Source organism: Oryzias latipes, chromosome 17, assembly GCF_002234675.1.
Source record: "Oryzias latipes chromosome 17, ASM223467v1".
Taxonomy (NCBI): domain Eukaryota; kingdom Metazoa; phylum Chordata; class Actinopteri; order Beloniformes; family Adrianichthyidae; genus Oryzias; species Oryzias latipes.
This window is the reverse complement of record NC_019875.2, coordinates 22,339,099-22,359,774: the sequence shown is the minus strand read 5'-3', so window position 1 is coordinate 22,359,774 and position 20,676 is coordinate 22,339,099. Positions and strand designations below refer to the sequence as shown.

The following is a 20,676-nucleotide window of genomic DNA, read 5'->3' as shown; positions in this document are numbered from 1 at the left end:
ATTTTTTTTAAAAAAAAGGCTTGATTTGGATTCATAAGAGCTTTTTAATGACAGCAGAGAGTTGTGACGTTACTCTCAGAGGCGCTGATGAGATTTAAAGTGGACACAAAACTATTACCATGCCGTTTCAGATGAGTCAGGCGCTCTCCGCTCCCTGAAATCTGTAATAAACCAGATGGTACACAGAACAGAGGACATGACAAGTTTTTCCCCCAAAAATTGTAAGGTATTTATTGGCAAAACATATATATGTGTGTGTTTATATACTGAACAGTGTAAGAAATATAAAAAAAAATGTTTTTGGTAAAAGAACAATCATTTTTTTCCCTTAGATAACAGCTTGTTCCTAGAAACATATGCTCTGATTTATGAGTTATTTATGGTCCAAAAATTACACATGACCTATAATTTCCCCGCACTGTGAGTAGCAGTTACTCCGTGAGACAGAGCGCCTCACTTGTTATTCCTTTTCATAATGCTTCAAACCAAGGAGTCTTAAAAGACCAGATCTGCAGGGACGGGATCTGGAGCGCACAGCTATAAATATTAATAAGGTGCAGCAAACTTACACACCGTATTAAAAACTTTATGTATAACGATGTGCTCCAGATCTCATGGTGTTGTCCTCACTATTTCAGACTTGTTCAACCAGTGAATTAAGCTCCACGTCAACTTGGCTATGAGGGGCGGCTCGCTTTCTACAACACAGTCTGTGCACTCAGGAAAAAAAAAAAAGCATTTCCAATCAAGCATCCAATTTGTGAGAGTTTGGCTGAATCTGTCTCCCTTCTCTGCTTGTTACGGATGGAGGCAGAGCGTCAGAAAAGTCAGATCATCAAAGTCGCCACACAAAGTCTTCAGTTCTCAAAAACCTGATGAGACCGAACACCTTCAGACGTGTGCTTTGTTTTTGGATGAGGTTAAGTTGAGAATGTATTAAGAAAGAAAAAGGACCTGAGGTTATTTTTCTTCATTTATTAACAATGTCAAATCTGCTCTCTCCTTTTTTACTGAACCTGCCTCCTCCTTCACATCCTCCTCGCCTGTTAGTTGTGTTGCTTCTCTTTTTCTCTCTATTTTAATTTCTTCCTTTTTCACCTTCCCGTCAGCAGAAATGCAGTGCGGTGGTTTGATGTCGGGCAGGACTTCAGAGCTCTCATGCACAACAGGTCCCTCCCACTTTGGGATGTCTAAGCCTAACTGCTCCATCAGCTGTTTCATGACCTCGTCCACGTAACCATGGATACGGAGGTGGGCCTGTTTGTCCTGCAATAGAAAAAGAATTACATATGTAAAATAAATCTTTACTATAGTGTAAATGTAAGGATTTCAAAGAGCACTGGAGATGGATTTCTGTATTATTTAGCAATGTAGATGAAGAAAGGGGTCATTTTACTTTTTTACTGCAGCCACAAGGGGGCACAATTTAGTGCTTTAGTATGCTGGTCCCAAGTCTGGGTAAAAGCAGAGGGTTGAGTCAGAAAAACCATCCGAGGTCAAACCAAAGCCAAATCTCTCAGAGTTGTGGAACTACAGAGGAATAAAGCTGATGAGTCACACAATGAATTATGGGGAAAAGAAGTAGAGGCTAGGCTGACGTCAAAAGTGAGAATTGTGAGCAACAGTATGGTTTCATGCAGAAAATGAGTTCCAAAGATGCAAATATTGCTTTGAGGATGCTGCTGGAGAAGAACAGAGAAGGTTGTTAGGAGCTGCACTGTCTTTTAGATCTGGAAAAAGTCCATGACAGAGAACAGAGAGAAGAGCTGTAGTTAAGAAGTAGGTTGGCATTGTGCAGGACATGACAGCTGTAAGACAGGTGTGAGATGTGCTGTAGGTCTGACAGAGGAGTTCAAGGTGGAGGTGGGACTGCACCAAGGATCAACTTTGGAGGAAAGTTTCAGGTGTGATGTGTGATAAAAAGAGTGTCAGCAAAAATGACAGGGAAGGTGTAGAAGACTATGGTGAGAGCAGCCATGTTGTCGGAGGCTCTGAGAGAGACAAAAAGCAGAGCTGGAGATGTTGAGGCTCTCTTTGGGAGTGATGAGGATGGATAGGATCAGGAATGAATCCATTTTAGATGTTTTGGAGATAAATGCATGGACGCAGAATGAGGGGATTTAATGAGCACAGTGGCTTTCTTTCTATGATAGAAATGAGATTTCCTTCAAAATGTTCATTCTCAGTCTTCTGCAGAAGTCCTCATAAATGTGGTTTGCTTTCATTTTGATGAGTCATTATCTTGTTGTTGGATAATCCCTCACACTGCAAAAGGAATGCCACGGTGCAGAATGTTGTGGGATCTGTGTTTGTTCAGAATGCCTCTAGAGTCTAGACCCTGGATTTAGCCAAACAGCCCCATACCAACAATACTCCTCCTCCATGCTTGACATTTTATACTGCACACTGGGGAGTCCTCTTTATACACCTATAAATTATAACATAAAAATATTCAGGCAATAATTGGCTATTATGCTTTCGAGTGACTGGTTAGTGAACAGGATCTATTCTGGTCCTGTTTGCGGCACAAATCCCCCTTATTTAATTAATTATTTTTTTTTAATTAATTATTTTTGGTTACAACTTTATTCCTAAAAGTGTACTTTTGTACACAGCTGTACAAGAGTACACTATTGATTGTATATGGGAACTGGACTGAGTGAGCTCAGCTCAGTACCTGCTGACTCTAAGAAACCAAAATCCAACAGACTTTTACTGAGTAGTAAACAGCTATTCTTGCTCTACTACCTTTTTTTCAACATGTTCGTGCTAATCCTAATTTTATTTCATTAAATTTTTTCTGTAGTGCAAGTCACAAACTGACCATTCAAATGCTAAATCAAAAAATCTGGTTTTACACTCTTGATTTAAGAGGGAGCTGGTTTAGCTCGTGCTGGTTTGCGGTGCCTTCCATCCGTGAAACCCAGGTTCAACTCCGGGCTGCTCCATGTTCCCTTCTCTACTTCTATGCCGGTCCCAAGCCCGGTTCCTTTGAGAGGGTTCCTTTGAGAGGGTTGCGTCAGGAAGGGCATCCGGCGTAAAACATTGCCAAGTTTACCATGCGACTCGTTTGCTGTGGCGACCCCGGTTGGGAAAGGCCGAAAGAGAAACAACACACTCTTGATTTAAGAGAGTGGTTGCTATAGAAATGTTGACTCACTCGGACTCGGACAATTACTGCTTACTGATGCTGTAAGGGTCCAAGAGGGCGGCGTTTGTATTGTGAAAGAATGGCGACTGAATTGACTTCATTTCGTTGAAGCCGGAAACAAGCCGTTTTCTATGGGTGACGTCACACTCAGTTCTCATATTGAGTACACACAAAAGAGCGTAACAGGGGGCCAGTTAATCAACTGACAATAGGAAAATTTATAGGAAATTACCAGCTATTGAGATCATTGTATTCATACAAGTTGCAGGTTTTATTAGCCTTGAGATTTTCAGACTAAGGGATTTTTTTCCCCCACAAATAACAAATGAAAAAAGGTTTTCTTATATGAAAATATGTTGCTTAAATAAAATTACATTAAAAGTATAAAGCTATTTCTTATTGCTATGCATATAAAACTTAAAAACAATAAGCTTGAAAGAAAAAGAAAAGCCTGGCAGAAGAACATTTTAGAGAAATAAAGTCATTTTTGTTGGTGGTAGCAATCTGTGGAGTGCGGATGCTTTTGAAGTCTAAATTTCCATAAAACTTAGATAGCGAGTTATGATTGCATGCTTTCTTTAAATTGGATAGACTCAGAAGATTTTTGTGTTTTTTTTCCTTTTGTCTTTTGTTGAAAAAGTCATGGAAAAAAAAGTTAGGATGGCGCTACCTCTGATCTAGGTAGAATGGTGCTTTGGAGTTTATAGGCATTTTGATACATATATGGCTGTTAGATTTTATTTTGACAGAGTTTATCCAATTTAAACAAAGCACGCAATAATTCCTTTTGTAGAAATCCATACTTTCAGGTATGTAGCATCCCCTCTTCCCAGATTTCTGCCACCAATGCAAATGACTGTAGGAAAAAAGGGTGAGCGTGTGTGCTGGACATAGGGCCAGAACTTGTCCGGGTCACTAAGCTGTCATTCAAAAACATTTGGCCAAAGATAACAGAAGTTGCAGAAACGCCTCCCAACTGTGGGAAATGTGTCAGATTTGCAACTGCAAAAAGATCAGGTGACACGACGGAACACAAACACTTTAAGCGTATTCAGCGGTGGGGAAAAAAAAACTATAAACCTAAAAATAAAAATAAAAGAATATTCTGTTAAAAAGAAAAAAAAACAGCAATACTACTAAAGCCTATTCCAAACTTTTTTGTGCTATATTCAAAGCGTTCTCAGTGGTCATTTTTTATGATTATACTCTTTTTCCACAAAATCCCAAAAACCTCAGTCATTTTCTAAGACATAGTTTCTGCAGAGCAGCAGTGGTTTATTAGAAATTTGGTTCTGAGTTGTGGGCGGGACTTTTGGCGCAGAGCAACCCCACCCTCCCTTTCCTTCACCACCGCAGAGCGGAGCAGGGAGCTTGTGGCCCGCCCACCGTAGTTTTTATGTCACAAATAAGCTCTTTGTGAAACTGCTATTTTTTCGTTTGCTTCTGATTCACAACAATCTGAAGAAAGGCATAGTCTGCCACAAGCACACATTAAAAACACCATTCTCGTCGGTGTGGGTCTTCATCAAAAATGAAAATTGAAGGGTTGCATTTGCAAAATAGGAGATGGCCTTATCGCGATTTCTAACTTTTGCATCAAAATAGAAATTTTTGCTTAAAAAACAGGCTCTCTTAAAAATCCTGCAATACAAACCACAAAAATCTAAGAAAAACATAAAAATGAAATAAAAATCATGCACCCAAGTGGTCATTTGTAGAACTACAGTCTCAGCGTGTCTGAAGATTTGGGTTAGGATCGTTTAGACAACATTCTGCTAGTTGGCAAAAAAAAATAAAAATCTGTTAGACTAATTAAAATGCGTCTTTGGATTTGTATTAAGAATTTTAAGGACATCAGTAAATGTTTCCAAGAAGAACCAGTTGATGTGTGCGTGTGTCATTACTGAGACGTGTGAGTGACTCACATGCTTTGTGGGCTGCAGGTTGACTATAGCTATCCTCCCTCCTTTGCGCTTTGTGAGGAGTGGGAGGTCTCCGCTGGGTTTGATCTGCATGGACGTGCCCAGAGTCAGTGCCAGGTCTGCTTTCCTGCATGCCAACAGAAGGAAAGAACATCTCGCCTAAATAGGACACCAACGTTCTTATTTGCCCATTCCTGCTGAAGGGGGAAAGCATATATGTAGGTGTACATAAAAGAGTTGGGGGGAAAAAAAAGACCCTGCAGTTCCTGGGTGAGGTGGTTGCAGAGAAAATGTCAAATCAATTTATAATTAATGGCGTCACTTCAACATGGGCGTAAGATTAAAAGAAATTAGTGTTAGATGAAGTTTCAATCATTTTCAGCTGTATAAAAACTGTTTTTTTGGGACAAAATGTTAAGTTCAAAACTTGGAATCCCGGTTTCTCTTTATTTTTACAAGGTAATTAACGGGTGAAGTTCAGTTTTTGAACTTATTCGTACTTACAGTGGCGATGAAATACAGAAAATGCACAGCTTTTTGCTAACTCTATGCCCATCTCTAAAATAGATATTTCAGTGCAACAGACTTCCATTTTGCAGCAAAATCTTTTCCTCGAGGTTCTGTGAGCACATATATAACAAAATAAGGAACATAACTCCTCTCAAAAAGCGGAGGTATGCACAGCATGATAGCAGACTGCCTTCAAGATTAAAGCCCCTCTGTGCTGAATGACACGCAGCTTTTTCCCATTTTCTTTCTGCCGTCAACAAACAACCCAGGGTTCAAAGGTCGCTGCTCCAAATCTGTATTTTTTTTCCTATTTGAATAGTAATTCAACATCTATTATGTGGCTGCACATCAAAGTGACACACAATTCATCTTACTGCTTTTAAACATGCGCTAAGAGGTTTTATGGATAAAGGACAGAATGAGAATCTTCTGAGAGAGGAAACATTGGATGCAAAATGGTGATCCGTGAATAAACCCCCCCGAAAAAGGGGGCTTTCGCTTCACCGTTTCTCTGGATGAGAGAACGGCGACACCAAAGCCATGCAGCTCAAACAAATCAATCCAACACTTCATTTCACATTTCTCACAACAAAGCAAAGGTTTACTAAAGCTGCTGCTGTTTGGCAAATGATGAAGAAGGAATGTCAGAGGAAATAAGCGCTGAAAAGAGTAGAATCTGCGCGTTTTGTGGTTATAAAGAATCCTGATGAAACAAACGATGCACCTTCGATCGTCTCACCTGCTTGCATCATCCGCTCGGTTCAGATCCCTGTCAGGAAGTGCGTCCTCCCAATCCAATATTGTGCTGATCAGCTTCCCTCTTTTATAAATCAAACAACAAAAGCTTTATTGTGACATGCCGTTGGTAAATGTCTGAGCTGCAGGAGCCCACCATGAGTTACCTGCAGCCCCTCAGTCCTCTGGATCGCACCACACTGCAGAAACGGCCTGTTGGTTTGAGTCCCATCACGCCAATCACCTTGTCTCTGACATATTGTCTGGATAACGACAGATCCCACAATGCAACAGTCACTGCACACATCTATTTTCTTTCATATACAGGTATATAGAAGTACATGGGGAAACAACAGAAAAAAAATGTGAGAACAAACCTGTAAAATATGAGAAAATAGCCTAAATTTTACTTTAATGAAGTTGAAAACTTACGTATGAGAAAATAATTCAAGATTTAACAACAACAACATTTTATTTGAAGAATGTTGTAAAATTATGAGAAAAAAGTTTACATTTTGCAAAAATAAAGTCCTACAAATATTCAACAAAGTACATAAAAGTAATTAATTTTACGAGACTGAAATCGTAAATGTATCATTTAAAAAGGTGTAATTTTGCAACAAGAAAGTTACAATTTTAAAAAAATTAAGTTACAGATACAAACAAGTAAAGCAGATTCAGCTGGATTCTTGAGTAGTGCATTTTCCTGCAACAAAAATAATCGGGTGATGTTTAATTTAACTATGTTGAAATAGTTTAAAAGCTAAATGTAACATTTTATTATCAAAAAAGCATGACTTTTTCCTTGTAAAAATTAGGAATTTTTCATAATAATTCTATAATTTTACAACTTTCTTATCTCTTATTTTTTCTTTCATGTTGGTCCAAAATCTCTGTTGTAAATCAGCACATCTAACAATGTCCCACCCCAAAAAAAGCAACTTCGTAAGACAAATGATTACCTATAATAATATTTAAAAAAAAAGAATAAAAAGGTTTAGAAAAATATTCAAAGATTCATCCTGAATAGTTTGATTTTCAGTCCAGCATGTTTTATTTCTTGGCAAATGGACTAAATTGAAATCGGTCTTGTTCCTGGAACATCTGAGTGTAGATTATCCGTCCTCTGAAAGAGAGATCGTTGCTTTTGCAGGAGCATTCTGGGCAAATATGTGGATTAATTATGAAGTTGCATTGTGTGTTTAGAGAGGACACGGCACAAACAACGCCATCTCTGGAGTACTGAGGTTTTTGTTTTTCAGCTGCTGCAGGGCTCTGGTTCTCTGAGCTGCTTCCTTCATCCTTTAGGTCTTCCATATGAATATTTACTGGCATGCCTAATCAAAACTAAACCCTCCACCATCAATCAAATGTTCTCAGATAGCCTAAAGAAGACTGCATATTTCTGCAGGAGGATGGTGAGCGCGGGTGTAAACTGAACTCTGGAGGCAGTGAGCAGTGAATGAACCTGTTCGCTGCATATTTTATGCCTCAGGTTCCAGCTGCACGCTCTGTCGGTTTAAAGACAAGTGCACCTCTAACAAAACATGAAATTCAGTAGGAGCCAGCGGATTGTTCTGATGACAAATAACAGTTTCACTATTGAAAAAATAAAACAAGTTTGGTCCTACTGGGTTCACACGTACCTGCCACACTTCTCACACTCCTCCACAAACATGTTTCCGTGAAGCTCTGATAACTTGTCCCTAAAGTGAACGACAAGCGAGAAAAGTGCAGAAAGTTAAAAGAACAAAAACGATTATTTTTTACCTCAACCATTGTCTTATTGCCTCAAGCCCATATGTGGGCACTTAACGTAATTCTGTCTTGGACATCTTCTTCCACTCATGCTCTAATAAATATTCTGAGCACTCGTATTCTCCTCTGAGTTTCCCCTGGCACTCCAGCAGATTAGTCCCAACCAGTTTACAGTAGCGGCTCATCTGCTGTTTCCGTGAGCTCCTGTGAGAACTGCCACTTCAGTGTCTGACCTCGTTTCAGGAAACCTGATTGAGGGTGGAAGAAGAGTTAATCAATGCCTTCCAGGAACGTACGCCATGAATTATGGGTAGATGTTTCCACATTAGCACTGAGAGTTGTTGGTTTAATCAGTGGAGATTTTCAAGCAGAAACAGAAAAGAGACGAAACTAGACCAGATGAGTTCCGTGAGATAAAAAAATATATAAATGTCGACAAAAAAATGATATTTGATAACAAAATGAAAAGATAAGTAAAAGTTAAAGGACATGGTCAATTTGAAATGAGATGAACAAAAAACAGACCTCTAACAATAAATTAGAATATCACGTAAAATTACCATTATTCCAATAAAAAATAATAATAAAATATTATAAACTTTCATAGAATATACATTCAGAGCCCACAGCTTAATTGATTTAACTTAATTGATAAATTAGGCTTCCAGCTCATACATCCCACGAAAACAGGATTTCTAAAAATGAGAAAACTGTGGATAACTCTGTCCAAATGTTGCAGGACATGAATGTTTTAAACTGAGTTTCACTAAATCATCATCTGCTAGACTCCAGGCCCCCGCACAGGTTCCCCACATGTCATTACATTGGTTCAGTTTGGTTCAATATGGGGAAGACTTGACACCCAACCAGAAGACCATCATTGATCGCCTCCATAGTCTGGGTAAGATGCTAAAGTTCCTTGCTAAGGAGGCTGGCTGTTCACAGCAGATCAACAGAAAGTCTAATGGAAGGGCAAAATGTGGCAGGAGAAGATGATGACCGTGGGCTTCAGTGGATCATCAAAATATTTAAGAACCTGGCAGACATCTAGAGAGAGGGGAATGAGGAGGAGGAACAGCGTCACCACATTCAGACGCATTCGGGAGATGGGCTACAAATGTCGGGGTCTCGGGTCGAGCCACTTCTGAGCATGAGAACAATGGAGGAAACGTCTCAACTGGGCCAAGGAGAAGGAGGACTGGACTGTTGGTCAGTGTTGGTTTTCTACTGAAAGTAAATTGTTTCTTTCATTTGGGAATCAAGGTCCAAGGGTTTGGAAAAGGCTGGTGAGGAGCAGAACTCAAGCTGATTGAAGTCCATTGAGAAATCTCCAGGGTCAGTCATGATTTGGGCTGCACTGTCCGCTGCTGGTGTTGGTAAAGTCTGCTTTCTTCAATCCAAAATCACTGCAACAGTCTAGCAGAATGTTCTAGAGGACTTCAGGATTCCTTCTGCTGAGGATCTGGATGGAGATGCAGAGTTCATCTTCCAGCAAGACCTGGCCCCGACAATACTTTTAAAGAATTGAAGATATCATTTTGAAAAAAAGAAACAACTTTATTTTGATTGATGTGATATAATCATAATCTCTGTTTTTATCTATTTTTTGCAAAAACTTAGAAGTAAATAGTGTTTTCTGCACAGTATTCTAATTTTCTGAAATCCTGTTTTGTGGATTATTTTTGAGCAGGAACCCCGATTTATGTAACAAAGAGCAAACAAATAAATATGTGAAACCAATCAAACGGTGGACCCTGAACCTTTATTCTATGAAAATGATTACTTTTTCAATGTATTCATAGAACTAAAAACTCTTTTCATGATATTTACATTTTTTGGAAAGAGTCTGAATATGTAAAAATATGTAAAAATAAAGATTAGTTAAGAAATTAAATGATATACAGAAGAGTTTACCTGCTAGGAAAGGGAAAATAAAATATTTTACATGAAACATTAGATAAAACATGAGAAACATACAAGAAGAGAGAAATCAGAGATAAGAGAATGGATATATCATTGAGGAACAAGAGTTGAAATAAGAGATGAGATTTAAAACTTGATAAAGTTTATGTTTGATATGATAAAAGAAAAAACTTTTTTAAGATGCCAATTTACTGTCTCAAAGTGACAACCAGAACCAATATTAACAAATTAAGAATCACAAAACAATAAAATATAGAATTATATTAAATTAATACAAAATTCAAACAAGACAAATAAGAAATGAGACTTTATTAGACTGGGATGCATTTGATTCAAGCTTTTTTACAGCTTATATCAATTATTGAGAAGACAGAAAGAGTAAAAAAAAAGGCTGGATGGCAAAACCTATTTCTGCTTCACATGCATCAAGAACAGCCCTTTCTAAAGGCTGAATAGTTACTAAATAAATAAAAATATAACACGGAGAGCCCCGCATAAACAAATCAATCACACAGATGGAAAAACATGAAGATATTTTCCTCAGTAGTGGGAAGCAAGAGGGGAAAAAAAATAAAAAGTGGACAAAGAGAATAGGAAAAAAGCACATCACAAATGAATACGCAAAAAAATGTATTTTTTCTTTTTTTAAAGACGAGAGAAGACAGATGCAGATGATGACTTGAAGGGAACAAAAACTGTGCTAGAAAGATTAGTTGAAGCTGAACAACGAAGACATAAAAAAACGTAAGAGTGGTGGATAAAGCTAGAAATGAGAAGATGTATTTGCATCTTAAACAAAACAAAAAAACGTTTCATTTTTTGCTCAGTTATTGCATTGCTCCAAGTTGGTGGTATTTGAGTCAAACGGGGACTGTTTTTAGGTGCCAACATGTTCTGCTTTGCCTCATATTAAAATCTCTGCAGTGTTATTGTCCGTTCATGTCATCTGTATTAAAGTTCAGGCCTTTTTGAGCGATTCCACAAACTCCCTGTATGTGCTAAAAAAATCTTTGTGCTCAGTGTTGGACTAACGTGGAGCAACATGGTTGAAAGTCTCTTCAAAAGATATCTCAATTTAAAAAATTAACTAATTAGGCAAGGCAAGGCAAGTTTCTTTGTATAGCACAATTCGTAATTCAAGGTGCTTCACAAAACAGAAAAATGCATTAAAATCACAATACATCATAGAAATAATCAACGTAAAATTTACTTTAAAAGAAAAGAAAAAACTTGAAAATTGATTTAAAAATAAAGGAAGGAAAGGAAAGAAAAGTGCAGATAGTACCTTTCAGTCATATACACGGCTAAAAAAAAATGTTTTAAGTCTAGATTTGAACATGAACACAGAAGAGGCCTGTCTTACGACTTCAGGGAGGCTGTTCCAGATTTTAGCTGCAGAATATTGAAACGCTGATTCCCCTTGTTTAGTTCTGACTCTGGGAATCAACAGGAGGCCGGCCCCTGAGGTCCTCAGAGTACGAGATGGTTTATATGGCACTAACATGTCAGAGATGTACTTTGGTGCTCGGCCATGGAGAGACTTGTACACAAGCAGAGCTGCTTTGAAGTCTATTCTTTGAGGTACAGGGAGCCAGGGCAGAGACCTGAGCACAGGACTAATGTGATCATACTTCCTGGTTTTGGTCAAGACTCGAGCAGCAGCATTCTGGATGTACTGAAACTGTTTTACAGCTCGTTTGGAGAGGCCGGTGAGCAGGCCGTTACAGTAGTCTAACCTACTGGAGACAAATGCATGAATAAGTATCTCCAGGTCTGGCTTTGACACTATGTTTTTGATTTTGGCAATGTTTTTCAGATGGTAAAATGCCGCTGATGTTACTGACTTGATATGGCTGTTAAAGTTCAGGTCAGAGTCCATGATTACCCCTAGATTTCTGACTTGATTTGAGGGTTTAAGAGACAGAGAATGAAGGTAGCTGCTGACACTTTCTCTTTGTTTCTGTGGGCCAAAAATAAATAACTTCGGTCTTGTTTGAGTTTAGCTGGAGAAAGTTGTTCTGCATCCACGCACTGATCTGTTGGAGGCAGTGGCTGAGTGAATCCACCGGCCCATATTCACCTGTTGTCAGTGACACATAGATCTGAGTATCATCTGCATAGTTGTGATAAGAAATGTTATTCCTGCGTATTAACTGCTCTAGTGGCAGCATGTAGAGGTTGAACAGAAGGGGTCCCAGTATCGATCCCTGGGGCACACCACAAGTCAAGGCCATGTAGTCTGAGACACAACTCCCAATTTCAACAAAGTATTTCCTGTCTTGTAGATAAGAATTGAGCCAATTTAGGGCAGATCCAGAGATGCCAACCCAGTCTTGGAGTCTGTGCAAAAGGATCCCATGATCAACAGTATCAAAGGCAGCGCTCAGGTCTAGCAGGATTAAGACAGAGACTTTGCCATCATCAGTGTTCAGGCGGATGTCGTTGGTTACCTTGATAAGAGCAGTTTCTGTGCTATGATGGGGTCTAAAACCTGACTGGAAAACATCAAATGAATTGTTTAATAAGAGAAAGTCAGTGAGCTGTTGGTAGACAACTTTTTCAAGGACTTTTCCTAAAAATGGCAGATTAGAGATGGGTCTCTAATTATTCAGTACAGTGGGATCAAGACCGCCCTTCTTCAGGAGGGGTTTAATGACTGGAGTTTTTAAGGCCTCTGGAAATATTCCAGATTGAAGAGACATGTTAACTATTTGAGTAATTGATGGCAACACACTGTTCAGGACAGACTTTAGAAATCTAGTGGGTAACACATCAAGGCAGCATGTAGACGAGCTCAGACGGGTGATGGTCTCTTGGACAGTTTGGTCAGTGACAGGTACAAAGTGAGTCAGCTTAGAGTGAGTAGGTGGCCGTTGGATAGTTATATGTGTTGTGGAGTTGATGGCTTTTTTAATGCCCTGAACCTTGTCATTAAAAAAATACAGCAAACTCATTACATTTAGGTGTGCAAACCAGTTCTATTGGTAGCTGGGTTGGAGGGTTAGTTAATCTGTTTACTGTTGTGAACAGGATACGAGAGTTGCTGCTGCAACCTCCAATGATTTCAGAGAAGTACCTTTCCCTTGTTCTGCATAAGATCTGGTTGTAAGCGTACACCACCCCTTAATTAACCCCTTCTTATTTTGTCAATGTCTAAGGAAAGAAACTTACTAAAATCCAAAATCCCAATTGCAAAATCCCATCTGTGGTTACAAATGACGTGCTTGCTTCTGTGACCCTCATTAATAAAGTGTCATTTCATGCTTTTGGCAGCTCAGCAAAAGTTCCTACAATTAATGAAATAGCAGTTTCTGCACAATTGATACCAGAAAAACTCCACTTTTCGGGTTGAATGTGCCAACCAATGTGGGAAAATACAATTCCCACCCAGAAAAGCTGTTCAAAGTACACTGCAAACAGCTCCCTTAGAAATAAGTCAAAAATGCTTACCCCATTGGCAGATTTTCTACAAATAAGCAAAAAATCATCTCCCAATAGGGTAAGATTTTTTTTTCTTTCTGGTCACTAAGACATGCTTTCTCAAACTGAGATTATTTTGGTTCTGAAAAACTTGCAGATTTTCTTGTGAGACAAAAAATAGGACTTATACCCCCCCTTAAACCAAGAATCTTCTTACTTTCTTAAGATTCCATGTATGCAGTTTATCAATCCTTTATGTGCTGAGCTTTTATTAATGTTTTAAGCCTGGCTTGACTGCAAAAAAAATGTTTTGTTTCATTGAAACGCACAAAACTTGAGAAGTCTGTTTGGCGCTTCCGTGTCTGGTAATCATAGATTGACAGAAAGCGTCTCACTCGGCATCCTAATGGAATTAAGAGGAATGTTCTTAGTTTATATTAGTTGTGCCAGACCCCCAACTGACATTCAGCAGGTCTGACGATGTTTGGCAAAAAGTCTGACACTCCTGATGAACTCACTTCCATCAGTTTCTGACAAAAGATTTTGCCTTAGTAGAATCAAAGAACACGTCTATTTTTCCACCAAGTCAAAGTTCCAGTAGCTGCCACGCACCTAGGTGTATGAAATTTGTTCTCAGCATTCGACCCATCCCCTGGGGGAGCGGTGGGCTGCAGACAGAGTCGGTCGTTTAACCCTTTACTGCTGAGTGTCAAGCAAGGAGGCACTGGGTCCCATATTTAGAGTCTTCGGAATGACTCGGACTGGAGTCGACACTCCACTACTGAAACAGAAAGATTCTGGACCCAAAAGGAGAAAACAAATCTTGAAATGAAAGCACAAGTGCATACCTGGGAAAGCCTGAACGAACATGCAGGCCGTCAACGTTCTGGCTGATCAGATACTTGAGGTAGCCGGCCCTCTCCAGTCCCAGGAGGGCCATGTGAGTCAAGCTGGGCCGAGCGTCTTCAAACGTCGTATCAAAGTGAGGCGACTCACCCTTTTCCTCTAGAGTCCACACTCCTTTGGGACCCCTAAAACAGAAGCACATTAGGATTAGAGAGGCAGCAACATAGCAGGTGGGCTGAAGGAAAAACACTAACCATCAAAAGAAAAAGATGACAAATACTTTCTGATTCATAGACAAAAGATAGCAAAACAAGCACACTTTCAAACAGGGCGATTCGGGTTTTAATCAGTGAAATTCAAGTGTGTTCATTGTGGCGTCTTTTAAATAACCAGCTGGTGACGAGATCCTGACTGAAATGACAAACGCAGCCGGCCTTTGCTGCATCACTTTGAGAACAAACTTATCTGTGTGCATCAGAAGAGGGAATGCATCCTGCCATTTCTCAAATGTGGCAACACCACAACTCATCCCCGACTTGGAACTTCAATAGCCCCATCTTTCCGCTGCAGACTGGCTTATCGCCGGCTCAGCAAAGACCAGTTGAAAGGCTCATCAGCGCAGAGGCATCATCGGGGCGCGCCTCACACATCACATACGTCATGCATCACAGGGAGGGAGGCTGCAGGACATGAAAGCCACAAAGGATCTTTAAAGCTGGTGTATTTACACGCTCTGGTGAGGTCACCTGGGGGCTAAGCTTTTTCTCATCTGAAGTTTTTATGGGGGGGGGTTCACTATGTTTCTGCATTAGTAGGGATATATGTGAGGGGTGGGATGATTGACAGGAGCACCAATCAAATATTCATTCGTTTCTTCATCCCTGAGCTTTTTTGGACTCTTGTTAACAGACTTGCATGCATTCACATTGTGCACCCTCAAACCATCACTGTTTAGGATTTATGTGTATATTTGTAAGGGTCAAGATTTGGCAACAAAGCAAATCTTTTCTTAAAACTTGGAATAAATCTGCTGAGGCAGTTTGATCTAACAAATAACAGCATGGATAAACACTACCCTCCTCTGCCTAAACAACAGTACTACAAAAAGGATGAGAACTAAAATAGAAGGAATCCCTGTATCATTAAAAAACAGTAACCAGAGAACACACAGCTCAGGCTGACTGACTCCTATTAAAAAGCACATTTCATACCGTCTGGATTTCATCGCATCCCTTCAGATATCTCATTCAGAAGCACAGTGAAAGTCATGAAATAATCATAAAATCAGATGCAGTTTGAAGAATAATTAATAGAGTCATTCATTTCAGAGACGTTTCACCTCATTTCAATTTTTTTTTACATTTGAATGTTGAGATTCTGACTTTTAATGTGACCTTTTGTCAGAATATTTCATCAACCTGTGTCCTCTCTGCTTTCATCCTATATGGCCTCTGCACTGTTCAGGAATCTGTTTGACAGCTGGAGCTTCTTAAAAAAACACAACGTTAGGCCTGCACAATAAATCGCAGATTTATCGTTATCGCGATATCAAGCAGTGCAATACGCAGATGGCAAAAGACGTTGAAAATTGCGATTAATGGTGCCCTTAAATGTGCTGAAACAAACTTATGACAGCTTGAATTATTTAACGAATCAAATAAATTCCTTTATGAATTTGACCAATCGGATGGACCCCTTCACATGTTGACCAATCGGATGGAGGCCTTGTATGTTAGATGCTCGCTTCCTCTGTAGACGAGGGTCATTTAGAGTATAATTTAAGTTATGTTGACTCTTATTTAAATTAAACTGTCGCAATGAAATGGAAATTATGTCTTTGGTTGCTTTACTATTTGTTCATGTATTGCAAGTTATATCGTCATCGCAATATTGATCATTAATATCGCAAATCGTGATTTTTCCTCATAGGGGTGTGACGATAACCGCATCAGCACGGTGGTGAGATTTTTTTTTAAGATCTACATATAGTGCGTGATTGGATTTATAACAAACACATTAAACACATTCATCTTTGCTGATAATTTACTTTTTCTGCTAGTCCTGTGTTCAGACTTCAAGGGTTTCTGGGGAGAACCTTTTATTAGTGTTCTCCTTCACTCCCTGGCGGCACGCGGCTGTCACTCCCTCTACTCACACACAACCACGCGCGGTTTCAGAAGCACATAAGCATCCTCATTCTACAACAGAAGTTTCCGTTTCACAAGGAAATACGACAAATTTACTGCGTTCTAATTATTCATTTCAATTTTATTCATTTCCATTACAAGCTGTGTACGTTCTTGAGTGCGCAACACGGCCGCCCGCCGGAAGATTTTGTGTTAAGGGGGGGTTTATTACTGTTCTCCTTCACTCTGTAACACCAAACATGAACGTGCACTGTTAGATTTCGATGTATATCACTACATGTTTTGTTTGGGAACTATTTTGTGCAGCGCAAAGTTACGTGTCTGTAGAAACAAAGGCGGAGCCTCCTGCCCCGCGTTCTTCATGGGTGTCAGGTTTCATAGCTAGCGGAAAAGTGACAAAGTGTTTGCAGTGTATTTTATTACTGGGCAATATATAATATTCTGAGCTAGAGAGCGGTCAGCTGCAGAAGAATCAACACGCACCCCAACACACTTGTGTGCGCTCCTTCTACACACGCAGCTCGCTGACACACATACACAGTCATTCTACAACACCTTTATACTTAGTTCATTAGTTAGATAGGTAGTAGTTAGTTGCTACTGTTTTTTGTTAATAAATAATACTGCGTTGTAATTGTATTCATTTGCGACGCAGCCGCCGGGGGGTGGGGTGGGGGGTGGCTTGGATCATCACCGCGGTGATCAAAAATCCCACACCGTCAGCCTTATTTCCTCATATCGTGCAGCCCTACTCAACACGCATAGATAAAACAAGACCTGAGGCAGAACTTCTCTCAAGTACAACAGCAGCCTTACATTGTTACTCTACCAAGTCTAAAGAATGGTAATAATGAACATATAATCTCTTGTACGTATTTATGAAATATGATTGTTTATGGACGGGTTTGTTTGAGTGTCACGTATATATGTAAACTAAACCCAAAGTTAATAACTTTCAAATAAAAGGGAGCATACTGATACAGCAAATCATTTCTTTTTTCTAGATTTTACTGGAAAAGCCATTTCTTCCCCCGCCTCGGTCTTGGGATGGCCCACAAATGCATTGGCTTGCCTCCCAGAACAATTTAGTTCCTCATTACAACTTCTACAACAACAAAAATAACAAGAGTACCAGTAATAGAAAAAAAAAACTCTGACTATTTTAATATTTGCATTGTTTTAAGTGTCTTACAATAGTTAACAAAAGAGCAAAGTTAGTTGATTAAAGTTTCTTCCCACGTTGAGCCCTAAAAATGCATTGAGTTTTCCTTTTTATTCCACTTGTTTATCATGCCTGAATAAATGAAATAAGAGTCATTACCATTTGTTTTTAGAGCTGATGAGTTGAGTCGTGTGTGTTGGACCTTTTAGGACAGGGGTTCCCAAAGACAAACATCCTATTTCAATAACAAAAGTATCTTTTTTGTTCATGTTTTTAATATTGCTACTTATCCTAATATTAGATTTAAGAATGAAATAAATTAAATGAAATAAATCAATTAGTTTGATATTGGAAAATACCATTTGGATTGAGGCAAATGTGAGTTTATTTTACTATACCGTAAAAAGTGATCAAGTGTAATCACCATGGACAACACACATGTGATGGCAGCAAAAACCGATCAGTGCATCATTCCAGTTCAATGCATGGAAACACTTTGAGTTTTGCCATGTCATGTGACTATACAGTAGAATGTTCTAGTAATGTTCTGTTTGTATTATTTTGATGTAGATAAACAACAGTGGGCTGAACTTTGTTTGCACACATATTTAATTTACACTTGATTATCTTGCAAGAAATACAAGGAATCTGGAAAACTTCACCTGCACTGTTCAGTACCAGGTATTTATCTCTGAGTCTCACTGGTTGAATTTTTGGCTTAAGATCGATTTTAGGTCAGTGAATCGGACTATTTAAAATGAACCTATATCAACTATGAATCAAATCAGCAACCACAAATTAGGATACGAATCAAATAGTTACAGTGGAACTATGGTCATAGCTGTTGTTGTTGTCATCTAAAATGGAAATAAAAAATGGTGTCATGTTAATTTCATTTATGTTTTTTTATTTACTAACATTCTAGTTTGTCTGTTAAGATTAATCATGAATATTGATCTATTCCAGCCTGTCTTCAGTTATATGTGTATATTTTGGAAAGGGTCTATTTGCACGTCATTTTCGAAATAAGTGCGGCCAGCCCTGGGCTTTTTTTCTTGGCCACACAGACCTAGAACAGGGGTTAAGGTTAGGATTACAGTTGTGGGTTGGGTTAAACCACCAAATAGCTCCTGAGCGCGGCTGTTTTTGCACCTCACCGCTCCTCCAGGAGATGGATCAAAGGCAGAGAACATATTTTACACACCTAGGTGCATGACAGATAATGGGACTGTAACTTTAAGTTTCATTTTAAACACCTGGGGCCAACAACAAAATGCAACCTTGGACGCACTTAACCCTTGTGCTATCCTACGGGGTCAAGATGACCATTGACATGTTATCCCTACCGTGACAAAGGTGAATAAAAGTGGAAAGATTTCATGTAATCCATGGACACCGGAGAAGACCACAAATCATTGAAGAAAAAAAGGTTCAGCGCACTGTCTAGTGGGTCTAGACTCTAGATGACCCAACTCCCAATGTCAAAGTGCCTAGGATAGCACAAGGGTTAAAAGGCACCATTATGTATCTTGGCTGCAAGCATTACGTGTGGCCAACATAAATTTCCATAACTTTTTGTGCTTGTCACATAATCGTGTGTGGATAACATCAACCTTTTTTTATGTACACATCATGTACGATTCGGTGGAGAAATTAGTTTAAAAAATGTTTTAACTATGATTTTAATAGGCTCATTTAATGAATGTTTAGAGTTTTTTTTTTAATGTAGTTTATGTAACTTTTTAGGGAATTTTAGGATCAAACAAGTAAAATAGTTGGACATGCTCCCAAAGAAAAATATAGATATTTAGATAGATTTGTTTGTGTGCAAAAGAATCAATATTATTCTGATTAACAGATGCGCTTCCTGTCATATAAAATACATATCCTATGTTTGCCTTTGTCTGATGTTGGCATTAGCAGCCAAATGTGGCGTACAAAAACAGAATTATCATTAGAATCGTGTCTCACCTGAAGTCAGGGATGCCGGCTGAGGTGCTGATGCCAGCTCCAGTGTGGACGACCAGGTACTGAGATTCTTTAACCAACTCAGCAAGAGTCTGCACCTTCTCCTTCAGCTCTTCAGGACTGTCAAACTTCTGCCAGAAGACACAAACAAGTCCTTTTAGGAATGAGCACAAGCAATCATCCATGCATGTGTTGCTAAGATTGTTGGTCCCGAGATATGAATTCATGAATAGCTTCACGCTTTTATCTATTTATGTGACACGTTCGGCGGACAAAGCCATAGCTGAACGTTAGTACAGATTAGTAAAAGGCTGCTTTAAATCTATTATGAAGGAAAACAACAACTTTGCACCCATCAAATTTTGTGGATATATATGATACAACATCCCAACAAGAATAACTATATTTGAAACAATATAATTTATTATCTTGTTAAACCAGAGCTGGAATTTAAACTCACTAGAACGAATAAAAAAAATGTAAAGAGAGATTTTCAAACAAGGGGCTGGTCCTTAGCAAGTGTTTTGTTAGATAAAAGAGCAGAAGGATCACAACAGCAGGACAAAAACATCGCTCATGATGAGCTGCTAGCTCATTTAGCATGAAAAGCTCTTTAATGTAGTCAAAATTTACCTCAGGAAGGCCGCAGACCCCCTTATCTGCGTAAGGTGACAATCCGGCAGCATAATTTACTGACATGACTCTGGTAACTGTTGTCTTTGTTGTTATTTTCTGTTTGAAAAACAGTCCCAAACCCGAGTTTTAGGTTTGAACTGCGGCGTTTGGATGACGACATCAATGTGCGCCGGCATGTGATGCATTCAGAAACCATAGGGAACATCATTGATACGATTCACACCATACAGACACAGACTTAAAATAGTTTATTTTAGAATATGAATAAGTTTGAGTTTTGCATTCTTACATCTACATAAATAATAAAAAAGTAATAAATAAAAGATAAAGACTGACATGTTTGGTAGTTCAAAATTCCTATTTCCCTCCAACCTCTTGAACACACATGTTCAAGTTACTCTTTATAATTGAATTTTAAGGTATTATCAAAAGTTAAATAGCATGAGCAAACTAAATGCTGTTGTCTTCAGCTGGAACACTTTAAATGACTTCCTTAAA

At 38.9% G+C, this 20,676-nt stretch overlaps 1 protein-coding gene across 1 annotated transcript; it reads right to left on the bottom strand.

Moving 5' to 3' along the window:
* Positions 1 to 204: 204 nt before the first annotated feature.
* sirt6 (sirtuin 6) lies at positions 205 to 20,354 on the bottom strand. Its single transcript, XM_004079304.4, has 8 exons — positions 20,176 to 20,354; positions 19,546 to 19,673; positions 14,268 to 14,450; positions 7,965 to 8,024; positions 6,486 to 6,581; positions 6,323 to 6,403; positions 5,077 to 5,200; positions 205 to 1,266 (listed from the first exon to the last, which is right to left on the bottom strand). Exons 1-8 carry the CDS (start codon positions 20,239 to 20,241, stop codon positions 961 to 963), a joined length of 1,044 nt encoding a protein of 347 aa, XP_004079352.1. The 5' UTR covers positions 20,242 to 20,354; the 3' UTR covers positions 205 to 960.
* Positions 20,355 to 20,676: the final 322 nt, after the last annotated feature.

Excerpts from the sequence above, each read along its gene's own strand:
- sirt6 (XM_004079304.4), bottom strand. The coding sequence starts at position 20,241 with ATGTCAGTAAATTATGCTGCCGGATTGTCACCTTACGCAGATAAGGGG. Across the intron at positions 8,025-14,267 it reads GTTCGTTCAGGCTTTCCCAG|GGACAAGTTATCAGAGCTTC; the intron begins GTATGCACTTGT and ends CGTTCACTTTAG. Across the intron at positions 6,404-6,485 it reads AGAGGACTGAGGGGCTGCAG|AGGGAAGCTGATCAGCACAA; the intron begins GTAACTCATGGT and ends GATTTATAAAAG.